Source organism: Branchiostoma belcheri, unplaced genomic scaffold (genome assembly GCF_001625305.1).
Source record: "Branchiostoma belcheri isolate BF01 breed outbred unplaced genomic scaffold, Haploidv18h27 scaffold144, whole genome shotgun sequence".
Lineage (NCBI taxonomy): Eukaryota > Metazoa > Chordata > Leptocardii > Amphioxiformes > Branchiostomatidae > Branchiostoma > Branchiostoma belcheri.
Window position 1 is genome coordinate 645,146 of NW_017802869.1, and position 20,023 is coordinate 665,168.

Sequence of the window (20,023 nt, forward strand, 5' to 3'; positions counted from 1 at the left end):
ATCATGACCACCGACAAGTATTAGTCTTCAGGAGACAGAAAACCTCAGCAAAATCTCCATTCGTTTGTAATAGGCTGCCCCATTAGGTATTCTTAGGTTAAAAAGTGTTTTATGAACCATTTCCTGTAAATACCAGGCAAATATTGGTAAGAAACGCAGTAGTGTGTGACGCGCAACTGCCCCTCCCCACATCTGCTTGAAGACCCAGAATGGTATCGTCCGATGCGCAGTACGGCCCTAACCCGGTCGGTCACTGCGCAGGAAGGGGAGTATCAGACGTAGCTCCGACCGACACCAGCAAAATGGTAAGATTTTCTCCAACATCTCCGCTTTTTCTCTGCCTTACAGGAACTAGAACCTCTGTCTAACCCACATTTCCGCAGAAAGCGCCCCGTTACCAGGCCTGGTGCAGCCGGATTTGCGGTAAAACCGGTTCTTGTTTGTTTGTTTGTAGTTTCCTCTCGCATCTCGTGACCGCCCCCCTCCCACCCTTCCGCTAACCAACTTCCTATATCTGCACTACGTGGACATTTCTGTACAAAAAGCCCCAATCAAGGTTTTAAAAATTACAGGTTCATCAACGTAGAAGCTAGAAGTGGTAATTGTCAGCCCCTGGGAGCGTGCAAAGGGAAATAGTGAACAGAACGATTCAGTAGAAGTTTGTATGATGACATAACGTATAACGGTACCGCATAGGCAGTCATAATTTTATCTACATAACACCAGCTGACCTTCAGATGGCATCTTCCAACTTCCGGTCTGTCAACACGTTTAACAAGTTCAGAACTCGAGTATATCTGTATACACATGTATGCACGTATGCACTCATGGTATTCAATACTTGGAATATTGGGGAAGCAGTGATACTGCAAAATAACAGGTTCTTCCTCCTTTAGTCCTTATTTACTTGTCATAATAAACTTTAGGATGATCCAACAAGCTTCTGGGGGGGGGGGGGGCTGGAGGTGATCACCTATTTGATGACAATAAATTAGTAGATAAATTATTAAATGTCATAAATATTCAACACAATGTTCAATTTTACATTATTCCAATACAATCTGCAATAACTTATTTAGTTTTAGGGGGGCCGGGCCTGCATGGGGGGGGGTGTCCCGACAATGCTCTATGCTAAATTTTGAGAACTGGCTACGTATTACGCTGAATTCAGAAAGCCTCTTGATTACTCTTTATGATAAATTCCAAGTGTCTACAGTGCATTTCGTAAAAGTAAAATGGTGAATTACGCTGTACGCAAAATGCCTCAATTACGCTTTACGTTGAATTAAAGCGGTCCGTCTACGCTGTACGTAGAATTAGAACGGCCGATAACGCTCTACAGAAAAGGGCATGTGGCCCCCTTTTAGAGCTGTGTAGCGCCAAAAGGTCCATTTTCTGACCTGCCAGGCTGCCACCTCATGCATACAGTGGTAAACAGTTCTGTTTCCTGGCCCTGTCAAACTGCACTTATGCAATAATATCTGTCTTGCATTCAGTTCCATATTTTTAACAACAGACAAGTGCAAGTAGACATCAGAAATATCTGCACAGCTCCAATTTTACCCACACTAACCTGCATATACCTACTACATGGACCAGTGCAGGTTAGGTGCAGGTACTGTAGATGTCAGTAATACCTGCACAGCTCCAACTAACCAATTTTACACACACTATCCCTCATAAGCATGTGGTATTTTGAGCCCTGTAAAGTCCTTAACCCCTTGGATGCCCCATGTCTGATATGTGTAGACATTGTCCTCATATCTGATAAGTAGAGATTAAGAGTCATTTGTTGCCTCCCGATACGCGGGAAAACACAGCTCAAGGCCACGTTGGGTTTTATCATGTCTATGCAGAGCCTATCCGCTGTGCACATTCCAGCTTCTACAGTGCCTTTAAAGATAACCTCCGCATAGTTATGCTCATCAACGTTAAGTATATGAGGGATTAGTTATTATATGATCAATGATACAACTTTAAATTAATGTTCTTTGATATATTGCCTCACCTAACCTGCCAGTCATAATATATTGTTTTCTTTACAACATACAAACAGGAAAGGGTAGACTAAAATGATTTAATCTTGTTTTTGCAAATCTGCATATTGTATAGACACTAACTTTCAAAATTTGAAACTTTCTTCTCATACCATTTTGTAGACTTTCCCAGTCTAAATTAAACAAAAAGTTAAAGTATGTGACTTGAGTTGAGAATGATTAGGTTGAGGTCCTGAAGCCTCCAGGTTTACTGTAAGGAAGTTGTAGACTATAAGTGTTGTGATTGATGGAGCTGTCCTACAGGACTGATGGGAAGTCCCAGTAGTGGGCCTGCAGCAGGTTTGGTGCTTACTGCAAGGGTTGAGTCTGCCCTATCATAGATGCATACCTACTGTATGTACTATAACGCAGGATTGATGAGTGCAGGTTTGGTACCAGGGTTACAGTAGACAGGATAATCCCCTGTAGCAGCTCGGCCACCTGAGAACTACAGATAAACCCAGACTGGGCATCTGCTGACTGCTGATGGGGACACTGTTCTAGCCATGTCTAAAGTAAGAGTTGTTTCACTCCTCATCCCCATTAAAAAGTGGTTTATTAAAAAAATATTGCCTTGGAAATGATTAATTTGCAATTTATGATCTTTAAGATCTATTTTGTAACTTCCTAAGATGATAATATAGCTTCTGATCTCCATTTTGTTTATGGTACTACATGTATGTACATGTATATATTGATTTCCCTTGTCTCATATGGCATTATGTTATCTTCATCTGTCCAGAACAAACCCTTCCCACAAGGTAAGCCTGACCCTGCTGACTGGGAGGCTTCAGATTTCAGGTGACGGGCTTCAGACAGGCAAGCCGGTGGCTGGGTCAGATACATGTACATCACTACATCACTACATGTCTCACAGGAGACAGTGGGATTAGCATGGGTCGGGTACAGGTACATCACTTATATATATCACAGGAGACAGTGGGTCAGGTACATGTACAGATACCACAGGGTACAGATGCACTTCTGTTCCAGCCCCTCAGACATGGATATCGGGGATGGCATCTTACATACATTCTACATAACCAATGATCAGGTCCAGACTTTAGTTCATTGATTTTTCAGCCTCCTGAGGTTTGGGTATGGAGAAGGAATTATTGTGTAATCAGTACACATCTATGTTAGGCCAGAAGCATAATTATTGCATAATCAGTACATATCTATGTTACTTGTTAGGGCTTGATGAATAATTATTTGATAATCAGTACCAGTTGTTTATCTGTACCAGAGCAAATGCCACCCAGCAGTGCCGACTTTCCTGCTCCCATTCTCATCCATCATAACGTAGTTAAACACAGAAACTGGAAAATCTGACAGCTGAGGTGACTAAAGTCAGGAAGAAAAGTGCCTGTCAGAGTTGCCTTGTAGCACAAGTAGTAAGTATTAAAAACTGCCTGTAAGCTTGAATATTTTTGTACGCAACTAAGTGTTTTATTCAGCCAATGTTTCGGTGACTGTCACCTTCCTCAGGGCAATTCAGGGTCTTTTAATTCAGTGACTTACCAACCTGATGAAACTATTCATGGATGTCAGTTAGCTTGCAGCACAGGTAATGTGTATTGATAGCTTGTGGCATAAAAAGAGTGCAGAAAATTCTTCAGGGTGAAAATGAAATTTCTGACATGTGATTTGAGTATCTTTTGGACCATGTTTATGTAGCTGAAATAAACCTTCAGGCCCTGATAGTTGGGTAATCCTTCACAATGGAAGACTGTAAGTGTTCTCAACAGGCCCTGATAAGATGCTTTAATATTGTGATTTGTACCAGTTACTGGGTAGAGCTAGAATCAGAAAATGACACAAGGGATTTGCGTTAAGTGGGGATGCCTTACACAAGTTACTGTTGTGTTATCTCTGTAAAACACCTGTGTCTTGACTTGTTAGGGCTGACTGCTGCTGTATCCAATACCAGACTTAGTGATGTAGGATAAAGATTCTACATTCAACAGCCTAATAACTGGACTCTATATGTTGTCAGTAAAATGGAAAAATTATAACACAAATGTATATAAATATAAGTTACATGTTGATCTATTTGTTGATCAGATAAACTAAACATAGTTCTAAATTGCAGTTCCTACTACTGTTAGCCCACTGGTGACGTTAAGCAACCAAAACCTTAATATTTAACAATGATTGTAAAAGGAGCAGTATTTTACAGAAGATGCTGATGTTACATTCCTGGTTCTCCTTCTTCATCTTTTTATCTTATTGACGGTACTAACTGAGTTAAAGTCCTGCAAGGGGCATCCTGCTCAGGAAAACAAGAGGTGCTCGCCCTGGTGTGGACGGTGGTGGTGGTGCTGTGGATATCTACCAAACAAACTAGTTCTATGCAATAATAGGTGATGATAATAATAAAAAATTCCTGATTGTTGTTTTTTCAGGACAATGCTACAGAAGAAACGAACACCAACGGCACAGCTGATGTCTCGGACTCTCCTGAAGCCGACCAGAACACGCCGGAACCCAGCGGCCCGGCGGAGCCAACGGAACCCCCCAAACCCTTCCAACCGACCTTCACGGTCAAGGTCACAGACGCAGCCAAGGACGGAGACGTGGTGAAGTACTCCCTCAAGACAGCAAAAGTGAGAGTTTTTACTTACCAGTACTTACCGGTAACTCTCAGGATTTTCTGTGAAATGTTGTGGCCATATAGATGAAGGATAGACATCCAGGTAATGAGATACACAAGAAAACTGTTATTTGAGCAACTGCATAGATTTTGACTGACGAAAAGTAGTGGATGCTACTTGAAACATATGACATTTTCTAAAGTCTATCCACTAGTAGCTTGAGTAACTGTTTTGTTTTGTTATATTATTGTGTTGTGGCTTGGATTCACAGGAGCTGCAGCTATACACAATTGTAGCTGGCTGTGGTTGTTCAGAAGTTGAATCATATTTCTGCTCTTTTGCTGTTTGAATTCTTTACAAACAGACTGTATGTTGGACTAGTCTGGAGTCCAGCCTTGTTACTTGTACTCTGCTCCCAAGATCCTCTACCTGTTGGCAGGGTACTGCATGTAGTAGCATGCTTAACCTACCAAGGCTGGACCCCAGGCTAATGTTGCACATGTTACACAGGTAACTAACTTAAAGGTGAAAATACATTTTGTAACTGTACATCTGTCACCCCCAGTAGACTGAAGGTTAATACATGTACTGGTAGCTAACCCCTCTGCCATCCCTAGCAGACTGAGGGTTAACAGTTATCCCCTCTGCCATCCCTAGCAGACTGAAAGTTAACAGTTATCCCCACTGCCATCCCTAGCAGACTGAAAGTTAACAGTTATCCCCACTGCCACCCCTAGCAGACTGAAAGTTAACAGTTAACCCCACTGCCATCCCTAGCAGACTGAGGGTTAACAGTTATCCCCACTGCCATCCCTAGCAGACTGAAAGTTAACAGTTATCCCCACTGCCATCCCTAGCAGACTGAAAGTTAACAGTTATCCCCACTGCCACCCCTAGCAGACTGAAAGTTAACCCCCCTGTTTAGAGTATAATTTGGCACTGAAGCAGCCCTGAAACCAGGAGGATGAAAAAATACTCTGTAACCCCAGGTTGGAAGGAAGCCAGGAGATATCTGTGCTATTTATATCACATGTCAGTGGCCCTGCCTAACTCCAGGCTATCCTGTTGTGTTAGAAGGTAATCTGTTCTGTAATGTACCAGGACAGAAGGATGGGTGCCATTAACATAGGGCTGAGCTGCTAACTCCTCTCTGCACCACAGAATATTAGATCAAGCTGGACCCCCCAGGACTACAGTAGAACACACAGGACAGGTGCCCAACTATAGGAGGGCCTGCAAGGGGGGGTAGTGATTACGAATTATGCAAAATTTTATCCGCCTATTACGAATTATGTTAAGAGCTGATTACGACTTTACGATTTGCGGCTAATGTCCAATTAAGAATTACCTTGATTTTTGCGGAGGCTGCCTACGGATTACGAAGTCTAAAATGACCTGATTACGCCTTACGAAAAAGGGCTTGCAGGCCCATACATTTGTAGGAGTCATGACATTGTCACATTATGTGTGTCCTACATGGAAATGCACTGTGGTCATTTACATGTAATATTAGTGGGGACTATAATTGGCCAGTTTTTATTCAGGCTGGCTAGAATACTGCTGCAGTGTAACTTAGTGCAAGCCTCTGCAGACTGTGACTGTGTGTGTGAGAGAGAGCTCAAGGACAGATTGTATCTCTGCTGACCTACATGCACCAGATTACAACCCAACATACATCACTCTGTATAGCCTGGATTACTGCCATGTGGTGTAACACTTCAGCTCACAATGTCCATCATACAGTACCTACATGTACCAGATTACAACCCAACATACATCATCATTCTCAGCTCAGTTCAGAGCTCAGGCTGGAGCATTACGAGTAGCAGAGGCTGTTATATTATAGGACAGACGTAATGGCCTGTGATTACTGGGATAAGGGATTACAGTAATACAGGTTGCCAGCCACACGGCTGCGGCCTAGAGATTTATTCCCAGGGCTTAGAATGTTTCTCTCAGAAGTAAAGCAAAAAAGGACTACCACTAGTACCAGAAATGATGTCACCGGTGTCATCACTAATTATAGGGAATTCCCCAATACGTTGATGCGTTTAAGACATGCGTGTAATGAAATATACACACTGTCAATGTACAAGGAAATGGCTACAGTACTGGATAGATTTTTAAAATTGTCAGACATTTCAAGTACCTGAGGTTGCCCAGCAACTGTTTCTGATCTTGTTTTATTGATTTGTTGTCTGAATATGCAACTGTCAAAATCATCAACATCTTATCCATAGTGAAAAATAGCAGGTTTAAATGTGCTCGATGCCAACTGACCAATGTGATGGATAAGCAATGAAAGACTGATTCTCCATCTATCCTTGATGGATTCCAAATCAGATTCTTGTTTTAATGTAACCCTCAAGGCTCCAACCTCCAGCACTGCCGGCAAATAGCCTTCCTGGCTGGTACATGTACAATGTACTGTGCTAGTCCAGGGCTGGTGATGGAAACCATCTGTGTTCAGGATGGATTGTTCCTGTCCTGACTCCTGACAGACGCCATTATTATTCCCTGTCAGGTCTGATCCTTACACAGAGGGCTGTTATATAACGTTATACATTACATGTACATGTGCAGGGCTGGAAATGTCTGATCCTTACACACAGGGCTGGTTTTAAGTACTTCTGTTGTGCAGGGCTAGAAATACTTCTTACCTGCACTGGTCAAATTTTACCTGCATGTGCCAGGGACCACTCAGACTTTGGTTATAATGCTTATGGATAATTACTGATTTATTACTAATTGATGAGAATAATTATGTAATACAAGGAGACCAAAGAATACTTTTTTTTCTCCATACCTGCAATCACTGGTGAAAATTACCTGCAGACAAATGTTACAAATGTTACCTGTACATAGACTTTGAGATGTATGAATCATACTAAAAACTGTTCAGAAACCATTGCCATTACTTTTTTTATACTATTAAGTAGTAACAGTAAATGCAGCAAATTAAAATCCGCAATACACCTAAAGTATGCAGTTTTACCTGCATACAGTCATATCCAGTATTTTGATGTCAGGCTGCTGAACAATTGCTACTGGTTCTGCAGTTATACCCAGTGTTTGGGTCCCTGCAGTTGTATGTGTTACTGGTTCTGCAGTTATACCCAGTGTTTGGGTCCCTGCAGTTCTATGTGTTACTGTTTCTGCAGTTATACCCAGTGTTTGGGTCCCTGCAGTTCTGTGTGTTGCTGTTTCCACTCCCTGACACTTCCTCACCTTGAACCTGAGGTCTGGGGCGACACCCGATACCCCACTTCCCCTTCCTGGGTGGGTCCCCCGATACACTTGACCTCCGCTGGGGAAACTACCCACACAAACCCTTTGTACACTGATCACTGCAGATTTAGGTTTGCAGGTGACTGTGCGTTCTGCCAGGAAATCATGATTTTTGGAAAGACACCGGCAGCAAGGCCTCACCAGGGCCTGGCAGCCAGGCTAACAGACATGTATTTTCCAGTGTACATATCAGTTGTGCCCTGAGGCGGTGCCTGTGGTAGGTAATAAGGCCCTCGGCAGGGCCTGGCAGCAAGGCTAAGACGCGTGTTTTCCAGTGTACATATCAGTTGTGCCCTGGGGCAGTGCCTGTGGTAGGTAATGCAAATCTGTAGGAACCTCCAGTTGAACTCAGCCCTGAGCAGTATAAGTACTTGTGTCCTTTCCTGACAATCCTGAATTATGTATGACGGTTTCATGGACATACTATAAACTTTCTCCTTGCTTAGCCTGTTTAATGTAAGCTATTACAATGTCTCTTTTTAAATTCACAATGTCTCCTCTCTTTTTATAGTAAGATTAAATGTTACAATAATGTTTGTATATGTGTCTGATGATTGTGATCGTCTAAAAATTATTTTTGCTATTCTGTAACAAAATACAGCATCTCCTTTTTTGAAAGTAAGATGAAATGTAACAATAATGTCTCTATCTAAGGTTGTTAAAATGGAACCACTGAAAAGGTGCTTTTATCTGTGTGATGATTGTAAAAAGAAGGCTGCTGCAGTTTACATAGCAGAGCAGCGGATCTTTGTATCCTCTTCAAACTGGGAATCCGCAGGCCTGTGGTGTCATTGTCAGGAACCAGCAGACCTTAAAATGTACAGCGGGCCAACCCAAACAGCTACATGGTCAGGCTTTGTGTGTGTTCAGCCCAGTAGTTAGAGGGATTGGAGGGGTTTACTGGGACCTGGTTTCCTGATTTGGGCTGCTTGGTGGGACCAGTGTCCATGGATGTACACCACAATGTATATGCTTGTAGCCTGGGTGTCAGACTGTTGCCACTGGCCAGTATTTAGGCAGGCTTGGCTCCAGGGCTAGCCTGGGTGCCAGACTGTTGCCAGGACCAGTATACAGGCTAGCTCCTTAGCTCCAGGGCTAGCCTGGGTGCCAGACTGTTGCAGGGCTAGTATACAGGCTAGCTCCTCGGCTCCAGGGATAATTTCTGTCTCCAATAAAATTTACAATAGACACCCTCAGACCTGGGAGCCAACTCTGGAATTGGGGCTTGTGGCTTCCCCAGCCGAAGGAAGTATCATGTTCAGGCTATCAGTACCAGGGATACTGTCTTATTCTGTGTTAACTTCAGCTGAATGTGACGCCCTGTTTCTACAGTGCATCAGTAGTTAATGGACCATTGAAAACGCTTGCTGACCAGAAACATGTAAACTGTTTGGCCGCTTCCCTTCATGTTTGGATACAAAACAGGTCGCGATGTTGGTACAAACTCTTTACACGCATATCAAAGAACACGTCCACAGTCCACAGCCAGGGTGCAGGGCTTTGTAGTGGGGCTGGAAACAAGGACACCGGTGGCCGCTGTGTTTGGTGTTGATGTTTAAGAGAAACAGGCAAAGCCAGTGGCGTAAGGGGTTTAGTGTTTTGGTGTTGTCAGACATGTTTAAGAGCAAGGACACTCTACCAGCCAAAGCCAGCGCCAGTGTTTTGGTGTTGATATGTTTAATAGAATTGTAGCAAAAGCAGCGGCGTGCGTCAGGGGTTCAAAGGAAGTGATTTCTGTGGATCTGAGTTGACCGTAGACAAAACCGTAATGAGTCAGCGCACGTACTACACAGTGCTGTTTTCTGTTACAGTCCAACGCTCTAGACCATGGATGGGGCTACCTGTCCCTCTGTGTTTCACTAACTCTTACATATACATGACAATCATCATACATCATCATCAAATGTATGATGTATCATCATCATCATGTAAAGCTCATCCTACATTTTGTACCCCATAACAAAGACTTGAGATGTACTCACATGTACTACCTGCAGTACAGCAGCCTTGTTGAAGCCAGACCAGACCACCTCTTGATGCAGCAGCCCTCGGTTCAAAAGTAACTCACTCTGAAGGTGCTGCTGTTTATATGCCTCGTGCACTTGTCAACATAGACCCCAGGGGGTGTGGGGGTCTGTGTGACAGTAGGAGCATTGTGTATCCATTGAAAGGCTTTTTAGGACTGTTATTCTCCTATCTATATGTCAATTGTTCTGGAGTATGTTTTCATGTCCAGTCAGAACTTATTATTTACACTGACCTAAATTCCAAGAAGCCACATGTAAACACCAAATAACCAAATGCCAGGGTACTGCTTCATGCTGAATGGCAGAGAATGGAAAGGATGGGTTGAGCACTACAAGTACTTATTCTTGTCATGTTGAAAGTAGCTACAAAGTAAATCTTTAAGACTTGGGCCTTGAAATAAGCTGGGAAGTGGTTATTATAAATGAGTATTATTGATGCATTGTTGTAGCTTGTTTGTCAGTGATTATTTGTGGAAAGTTCAGACTGAACCAACATGTCAGGGTGACATTACACAGTCTACAGTCAGGCATTTGCAAATGTCAGGGAAAATTTCCCCAGTGTGATTTGTCTAGAATCTGTTTCTTATTGTGTGCAGCAACTTTCTACATGCAAATTACATGCATTTTTATGCCTTTTTGTCTGATGCGCCTTATGCCTTACATGTAAAATACTGTGTGTTTAAACATGCTGTACATTTAATTTTTGACCTTTTTTTTAATTTTTAAAATATGTTAAGATTTTACCTGCTTTAATGTTTTTGTAAAGTCTGACTCTGACACCTGCCAGTTGACTGCCATTGTCAGATTATGTGAGTACTGAATAAACCATCATCATCAATTATTACATCTATGGAATAATGTAAGTATGTGTCATGGACACTTCTTTAATACATTAGGTGGATTTATTAGGCACTAAAACATAATTTTAAAACTGTGCATAATTTACTGTAAGTGCAGAAGAGATGAGAATGAGTGTTATCGGCCCTGAGGGAGCCATCCTGTACCCGACATGCAGCAAACAGGAGAAAAACATGTCAGCTTGGCTCAGAGTAACACAGACCAACTTCTCTGGTCCTGTCACTAGTAACACAGACCAACTTCTCTGGTCCTGTCACTAGTAACACAGACCAACTTCCCTGGGCATGTCACTAGTAACACAGACCAACTTCCCTGGGCATGTCACTAGTAACACAGACCAACTTCTCTGGGCATGTCACTAGTAACACAGACCAACACCATGCAGTCTTCTCTGGGCATGTCACTATTAACATGGACCAACCAGTCATGCATCTCTGGGTCTGGGGAAACTCAGCTGAAGGAAAGAAAATCAAACACGGCAGCTCGCTGATACAGAAGTAAAGACATGACAGTTACTCATTTTGAGCTGTAATTGTTAACATTTTTCCCTGTAAACTTTATTATAACTAAATTGTACTAGACATGACTTGTACTGAAGATAATGATCATAATAAGATAATGTGTGTTGGTTTAATAGAAGTTTATAGTTAATTTTGGAGTGTTTCAGTTTTTACTGCAAGGCTGATTTGCTCTGTGTTTTATCAATAAACCATTTACTAATTGTTAAAGGTACATTTTGTAAGAGTGAGTTGGATAAATGTCGGCCACCCAAGATGGGTGTTTTTACTGGGCTGTTTACAGTATTTGCAGTCCTGTTGTAGGTGACAACAAAAGCACACAATGCAGTAACAAACAGATCTCACGTGTGCACATGTACATTTCATGTACCTGAGGACAGCCCTACTTCAGAAGTGGTGGATTATGACTCACCCATTTGGTTTCAGTCCGTTGTAATTATAATGTGCAGAGTGTGTGCCAAGTTTTGGACTCAGAAGCCACCTGGGGTCATGTGAGGTCACACCTCTGAATAAGGCTGCTGTCACTAAAAGTGATCTTCAATTGCGGAGGACTACCAACATGCAGGATGCAATAAAAGTTTAAAGACCTAGATTTTCACTTGCATATTTCATGATAAAAATATTGTAGAGGTTAGTTTTAGTTCTTCCCTGACTGGCATGTGTTTGTTGTCCTGTTTTTCTGCAGCGTTGCTTCCTGACTGACATGTTTGTGTTTGTGTGTTTGTGTTTGTGCAGAAGACAGGATGTGAGGAGTACAAGGTGGTTCGACAGTACGAGGATTTTGTGACATGTTTGTGTGTTTTCTGCAGGTTAATGTCCTGACTAGTACTGACATGTTTGTGTGTTTGTGTTTGTGCAGAAGACAGGCGGTGAGGAGTACAAGGTGGTTCGACAGTACGAGGATTTTGTGACATGTTTGTGTGTTTTCTGCAGGTTAATGTCCTGACTAGTACTGATGACATGTTTGTGTGTTTGTGTTTGTGCAGAAGTCAGGTGGAGAGGAGTACAAGGTGGTGAGACAGTACGAGGATTTTGAGTGGCTGGAGCACTGCCTCGTCACGCAGAACGACATCGGAGGGATCATCGTAAGTTCAACACAATTTCAGGACAGCAAAACAAAACATATTCTATTTTTTGGATACTGTAGTTAGGAACAGGGTAGTACGGTAGTGGATGGAGCTGCCATTTGCCTTGTCACGGAGAATGACATCGGAGGGATCATCGTAAGTCTCGCTCTAAAGTTAAGCCACCCAACGGCAAACAGAACAAAAATATTCTGGATGACAAAATCTGTCTGATATCAACACTTACTGCCACTTCTTGGCAGATTTTCGTCATCATTTCACTAAAAACAATTCAGTTTTCTCTTAAAGACATCCAATGCCATTTTAGGATGGAAAACTCAAAAGTCAATTTTCTTTTATGTACTTTTCTTGGTTTGGTATGACATCAATAAAATATAACCCAATGTATGGCACATGACCCTTGGTTCCAGCCATCCCACGAGTTGGACCTTCCTCAGAGTTTTGGACAATCCGACCTGCAGTTGGGCTGGCACCTTGGGTGATATGCATTAGACTGTGTAGTATTGTATATAGACGGGTGATATGCATTAGACCATGTATTGTATATAGACGGGTGATCGATATGCATTAGCCTGTGTACATGTAGAATTGTATACTAATGCACCTACAGTTGCATGCAAAATTATTCAACCCCTCTTGTATTTTGGGGAATTTTGCCAAAATAAGGAAAATTACAACTGTAGAACATCCCTAACTCATGTAAGTGATTAACAGATAGTTTATTACAATTTTATATCAGGGAAAAAGTCAATATTATTTCATAGTTCATCTGAAATGGCAACTTTAACACAAAAAGCAGGTGGCAAAATTATTCAACCCCCTACGAGGATTCCTCTAGAAATTTGTGCAGCACCCCTGTAACTGCAATGGCCTGTTGCAGACGGGAACGATAGCTTGTCATGATATTCTGGCAGTGCTATTAAGGGATTTCGGCCAATTCCTTGTTGGTGAATACCTCCATCTCAGCAATGTTCTTAGGTCTTCCTGCTGCAGCAGCTTTCGTCAGGTCTCACCACAGATTCTCAATTGGGTTTAAGTCAGGAGACTGCAATGGCCACTCCAGGACCTTCCAGCCTTTCTTCTCCAACCAAGCCTTCATGAATTTCGATGTGTGCTTGGGGTCGTTGACTTGCTGTAATGTCCAATGACGCCCCAGCTTCAACTTCTTCAAGGACTTTGTGACTTTCTTGGCCAGAATATCCTGATACTTGGTTGAATCCATGATGCCGTCAACATGGTGGAGTTTCCCCAGTACCATTAGAAGCAAAACACCCCCACAGCATCACAGACCCACCGCCATGCTTCACAGTAGGCAGGGTGTTCTTCTCTGCGTATGCCTGGATCCTCCTGTGCAAAACAAACCTCTGATCCACAGGACCAAAGAACTCAAGTTTTGCTTCATCAGTCCATAGGACAGTGTCCCAAAAGTTCTGTGGGTTTGACAGACTGGGTTCAGCATACTGGAAGCAACTTTTCTTGTGGCTTGGCTTCAGCAGCGGTGTGCGTCTTGGGGTTCTGGTATTGAACCCTTCAGCATGAAGTGTGCAGCGTGCTGTACCGCCTTAAACATCACTTCCTCCTCCAGCCAAGTTGTGTCTCAGGTCCTTTGCAGTAAGCCTGGAGGTTTTGTCCACCTGTTTTCTCAGGAATCTTGCTGTAGCTGATGAAATATTCTTCTTTCGTCCATGACCTCCCTGTGTTGCCACAGTACCAGATGCCTTGAACTTGCAAATAATGCTCCCAATTGTGTCTCTGGGTATATTAAAGAGCTTGGATATCCTCTTATATCTATTTCCTTTATTGTGTAATGCTACCATATCCTATTTAAACCTCTGGGACAACTCTCTTGCTTACAACAAGAGGCATGTGAGCAGTATTGACACAAAGTGTGTAATACTACACATTTGGTGGGAAATTACAGGATAATACAAATATTATGGACATGCACATCTTCCCTCATTGCATTACTAGTGTTTTTGGACGTGGCATGTTAGTTGTGATTCTCCATAATCAACCCTAGCTGATGAGTTGTATAGGGGTTGAATAATTTTGCCACCTGCTTTTTGTGTTAAAGTTGTCATTTCAGATGAACTATGAAATAATATTGACTTTTTCTCTGATATTAAATTGAAATAAACTATCTGTTAATCACTTACATGAGTTAGGCATGTTCTACAGTTGTAATTTTCCTTATTTTGGCAAAATTCCCCAAAATACAAGAGGGGTTGAATAATTTTGCATGCAACTGTACGTTACCCCACAGGTCCCTCCACTGCCTCCTAAACCCTCGACAACTGCTCAGAGTGCCGAGGCCAGGTCAAAAAAGCAGCTGGGTAAGAACATGTCTGCTCAAACATAACCATGCTAACATGCACAGAGCCGCACCTATCTATAATGGTAGATTTAGTTCTCTTTTAGATAACGTTTGATAACCTGACATTCAAGTTTCAGTCAATGCCCTGTTGGTATCCTGACAGGGTCTAGAAACAAACAGTTGAGTATGTCACATCCTAACCGTGTTTGTGTGTCTGTCAACTCTTTTGCGTTTTGTGTTTTCTGTCTAACGTTGGACTTACACTGTACAATGTCATGTTTCCTCTCCGTGTGTGTTGCTCTTTCCTTCTGCCTGTTCTGGATTGCAGTGTGACTGTGGCTTGCTGTGTTCAAACTGATGACAATATAACATGTCTCCTCCTATAACATAGTCCTAACATAGATGATTTTTACAATCTAATCCTCGATTGCTAGCAAAATCCGACTGCTGACTCTGTTATCAAAGTAAAATGATTTCAGCTGTTGGAAGGTTAATCGATAAATCGTCCCTGTCTAATCCTGACTCTCACTTCCTCCTAAGGCAACAAGAAAAGACACGGATCAGACGATGATGAAGGTAAATTAATGGTAATAATTGACCAGGGGTGGTTCTGCTTGGGTTTCATCAGTGTTCCAGCCAGGATAAAATTTTTCAGGGGCTCCCCCCTGGAAAATTTGAAATCTTGACCTACTGAAACACTACTTCCAGCATTTTGAGGTGCAAATGTTGCCGGTAGAATAAGCTTGAATGACATCTTTTTCCATCTCTTTGCATGCTGATTTTGGCCATCAAAGATGACGGATTGGGCAAAATTTTTGTCAGCGACGATCGGCAAATTTGTGTCCAAGTAGGGAAATAGGGATGCTGGCTGGAACACTGGGTTTGACGTGTTGTGATGCACCTTTGTCATGTTGCTCTGTCTTCTCTTCCTCTTACAAACCAGGATGTAAGCCTCAATTATACACAGATTGTATAATATTCAGAAACTTGAAACATAGATTTTTTGGTGGGCCTTTGATTTCAATCCCAGGTTTCAAATTGTTCATCACTGTTTAATTTGGAAAATACTAACGACAATCTGATTAAACTTTTGTAGGAAGTAGATTGAAGATTTTCAATTAGATTTTGATATTTCAATGATTTAGCACAAATTGTCATAAGGGTTCAGCAACACTCTACATGAAGTAGTCTACCAACTTGTTTTTCGTCTTGCATTTTTTTTGCTTGGTTCATTTTGGCCTTCAGGAATTTTTTTTTCTGTTTACCATATCGTGTTATCTGTCATTCTGTCATTTTTGCCTTTTTGATCTCTGAAATGTATTGAGCAGTTCTTTCTTGTTTCTCTGTCATCCCCAAAGTTGTTGTTTTGGTTGCCTGTTGTTTCTGCTGCTTTGTGTTTGTCTGTGCTGAATTCTGTCCTGCCATATTCTATATTTGCCAGCATGCCATCACTGTGGGGTGATGTTTTCCGATAACAATTTCTTTTGTGGGCACTCAAGCTTTGATCAATGTTGACTTGCATGAAGTCTCGTCTGTACATGTTCACCTATTACCTTTTCATGGTATGCAAATAGGCAGAAGTTATTCTGTGATGATGTCAGTTATGATTTAAGAGCTGGACCACCTGTTGTGTTTGTGGTACGTTCCTGTAGAGAAGGTATCATGTTCAAGAGTTACACTGTCAGGACTTTGTGTTGTACCTGGTTCGTGTCAGGGTGAAAGCAGCAGAACTGTTGGCTATGGTACAAAGTGGTTTGTTTGGTCTTGTTTGATCCCGGTGAGAACTGTTTATGTTTGACAGCGGCGTGTAGCGAAGGTTTTCCGTCATTCTGCGCTGTACATGAACCGTCTCGCTCGGTAACGCTCAAGTGACGCTCAATAGCTCCGAACGCTGCCTGTTGTGCCTAACAGGAAGCATAAACGCAGGGGATGGGGGGGGGGGTTCTGCCCTGGTGGAGAAGAATGCTGGTTAGGTTTACTGACCCTCCTATGGAGTTCAACATACATTTGTACAGGCAACACATGTACATGTACAACATACAGGCAACACTACAAAGCACTGGCCAGCTTCAACACAAGCTTGTATCATCTTCATACGAACTCGCATCCACCCATCAGTACACAAACAGGGACACACAAACATACAACAAACACACACATACATGTATGCACAAGCACACACATACATGAACACACACATACACGAACACATATACATACACATATACATACACATACACACACACACACACACACACACGCACACACACACACACACACACACAGACACTATTGGAAGCAGTGAATACTCTGTACATGTACATGACTATTGTACATAATCATCACTAATGACAGAAGTAGTCAGTCAGTGAAGGCGGGAAAATCTGCCTTTGAAGTCAGCTGATGGATGGTTTGTTTTTAGACTTCACCCTGGAGTCCGGCAAGTTCAACAGTCAGGTTAAGGCTGAATAAATATGTGGCCTCGGCTTTAATCTGCCTTTAACCTCTTGTTGACAGAGAGAGTTCTGCTTTCAATGTAGCGTTTTTACTGTAACTAGTGCTTTTTACTCTAATTAGTGCAAGTTCGTGACATTGGTGCTGCTACATTGTAGCACTGCATGTTACTATTTCTTCGTCCCAAAACTTTATGTATTTCTAAATGTAAAAAGATGGAAGCATTTGTTAACGTACATGTACAGTGTGCATCATTTCTGAGTAAATCATGGGATATTATCACTTTGTTAGAACACAAAGCAATACTTACCCGGTACTGACCAAAAGTAGTGGATGCTACTTGAAACATTTGATTTGACAGTGTCAATGTCTATCCGGCTGCTTGAGTAACAGTTCCTTTTGACTGTATCTCATTACCTGGATGTCTAACCTTTATCTACAACAATGTACGTACACAAAGTAACACCTGTTCCCTCCATGTGAATTCTGTTCTGTGCAGGGAATGACATTAAGCTGGTGGTCGGGGATGAGTTTGAGAAGGACTGCAGAAGTCTGGAGAAGTGAGTCTCATGCATCTATCCTGAACTCAGATGGTTGTATTTGTTAAAGGCAATTCTTTATATAATAAGTTACATTTGTAGTTTCCTGCTGCAAATGGTGCTGTGGTGCTGACTGTTGTGTGGCATGTATGTAGCACAGCACTGTCCTCCCTCAGTAACCATACATGTATACATATATATATATATGTTATATAGTTCCTGTTAAGGGCTTTTATTCAGCCCGTCACACTGCGATGTGCTAGATGTCCATTAGCTTGACAAATAAATCCACTCTTATACTACTAGAATGAATGAATGAATGAATGAACGAACGAATGAACGAATGAAGGATAATGTTGTGTTGCAGGTACTTACAGCTGGTAGTGACCCACCCAACCCTAGGCCAGGATGAGGCCATTACTAAGTTCCTGACAGTCAGAGAGGTAAATATACGGACTTCTCTTTCTCCATATATATGTATATAGGGAGGTAAATATACGGACTTCTCTTTCTCCATATACATGTATATAGGGAGGTAAATATATGGACTTCTCTTTCTCCATATATATGTATATAGGGAGGTAAATATACGGACTTCTCTTTCTCCATATACATGTATATAGGGAGGTAAATATACGGACTTCTCTTTCTCCATATACATGTATATAGGGAGGTAAATATACGGACTTCTCTTTCTCCATATATATGTATATAGGGAGGTAAATATACGGACTTCTCTTTCTCCATATATATGTATATAGGGAGGTAAATATACGGACTTCTCTTTCTCCATATACATGTATATAGGGAGGTAAATATATGGACTGCTCTTTCTCCATATATATGTATATAGGGAGGTAAATATACGGACTTCTCTTTCTCCATATATATGTATATAGGGAGGTAAATATACGGACTTCTCTTTCTCCATATATATGTATATAGGGAGGTAAATATACGGACTTCTCTTTCTCCATATACATGTATATGTATATAGGGAGGTAAATATACGGACTTCTCTTTCTCCATATACATGTACATGTATATAGGGAGGTAAATATATGGACTGCTCTTTCTCCATATATATGTATATAGGGAGGTAAATATACGGACTTCTCTTTCTCCATATATATGTATATAGGGAGGTAAATATACGGACTTCTCTTTCTCCATCAGTTCCTCTGTATTCTGCTGCTGCAGTAGCTCTGCATCCTGCAGCATCAATCAGTCTTTCTTCAGCTCTCTCCACTTTGTCCTGTTCATCGTGAGCCTCCTGAGCTCCTGGAGTTTTCTTTCTGACCGCAATGGTCCTAGTCCTCTTTCCTTGAGGTCTGCCCTCAGCAGACTTAGTAGGTTACTGCAGTGCCTTCCCTTTCTGGGTCTGTAAGAATTAGATCCTACCAGGGCGAAGGTCAAGGCTTGCTGTGCAGGTGTATCTGTCGGCATTCTTAGAATGTGTCCGAACATGGTCCATCTGGCACATTTCACTTTAGTTGACAACGGGCCTGTATTGCACAGTTTGTACAGTGCTTTGTTTGAGATTAGACTGTTTGGCCATCGATGTCCTGTGATTGTTCTTAGATGTTTCCGGTGGCAGGCATCTAGCTTGTCTATTGCTGTCTGTGGTGCTGCCCAACTGTTGCAGTTGTAGAGCATGATTGACACGCAGGTGGCATTGTACAGTTGCAGCTTCTTTTTTAATGGAATTTTTGATCGTCGAATCCATATTTTCCAGAGGGACTTAAACGCTATGTTGCCCATGGTGCACCGTGCTGCTATGTCAGATGAGCTACAGAGGAGGGAGCCTAGGATTTTACTCTTTCTCCATTCCTCGTTGCCACGGAGTGGTTGTTCATTCTCATCTTTTTCCAGTGTGTCTGCCAAGTAAACATGGGTAAATTCTGTCTTGGCTTCATTCATGAATAGATGTGAGTCTCTCAGATTGTTAGCAGCTACCGGCAGTAGTCCTTCTAACGTGTCTCTTTCCTCGTCGATAAAATCGACATCGTCTGCATATTCCATTTCCAATGGCAAGCCAAGTGGTGATATTGGAGGGTTGGGTCTTGTAGAGTACCTCCTGACTGTGGAAAGTGCAGATGCTAAGTAGCAGGTGAACAGTACGGGGGAAAGACTGTCACCTTGTGGGGACCCTATTGTTGTTTCGAAGTCAGCTGAGTAAGTTAATCCGACACGGACTTGCAGCTTGGTGCCTGCCAAAAGCAGTCTCACGAGACGCAGCTCGTCTTCATTACATCCTGCCTGGTCCAGTACATCTAGGACTTTTGACCGTTTGATGGTGTCAAATGCCCT

General features: G+C 42.1%; 1 protein-coding gene across 1 annotated transcript; it reads left to right on the forward strand.

Annotated features, from left to right (window-relative positions):
- The first annotated feature begins 209 nt into the window (after window positions 1–209).
- LOC109464957 (sorting nexin-32-like) lies at window positions 210–19,990 on the forward strand. Its single transcript, XM_019762076.1, has 8 exons — window positions 210–305; window positions 4,442–4,642; window positions 12,308–12,406; window positions 14,670–14,739; window positions 15,261–15,296; window positions 17,674–17,734; window positions 18,081–18,156; window positions 19,916–19,990. Exons 1-8 carry the CDS (start codon window positions 210–212, stop codon window positions 19,988–19,990), a joined length of 714 nt encoding a protein of 237 aa, XP_019617635.1.
- Window positions 19,991–20,023: the final 33 nt, after the last annotated feature.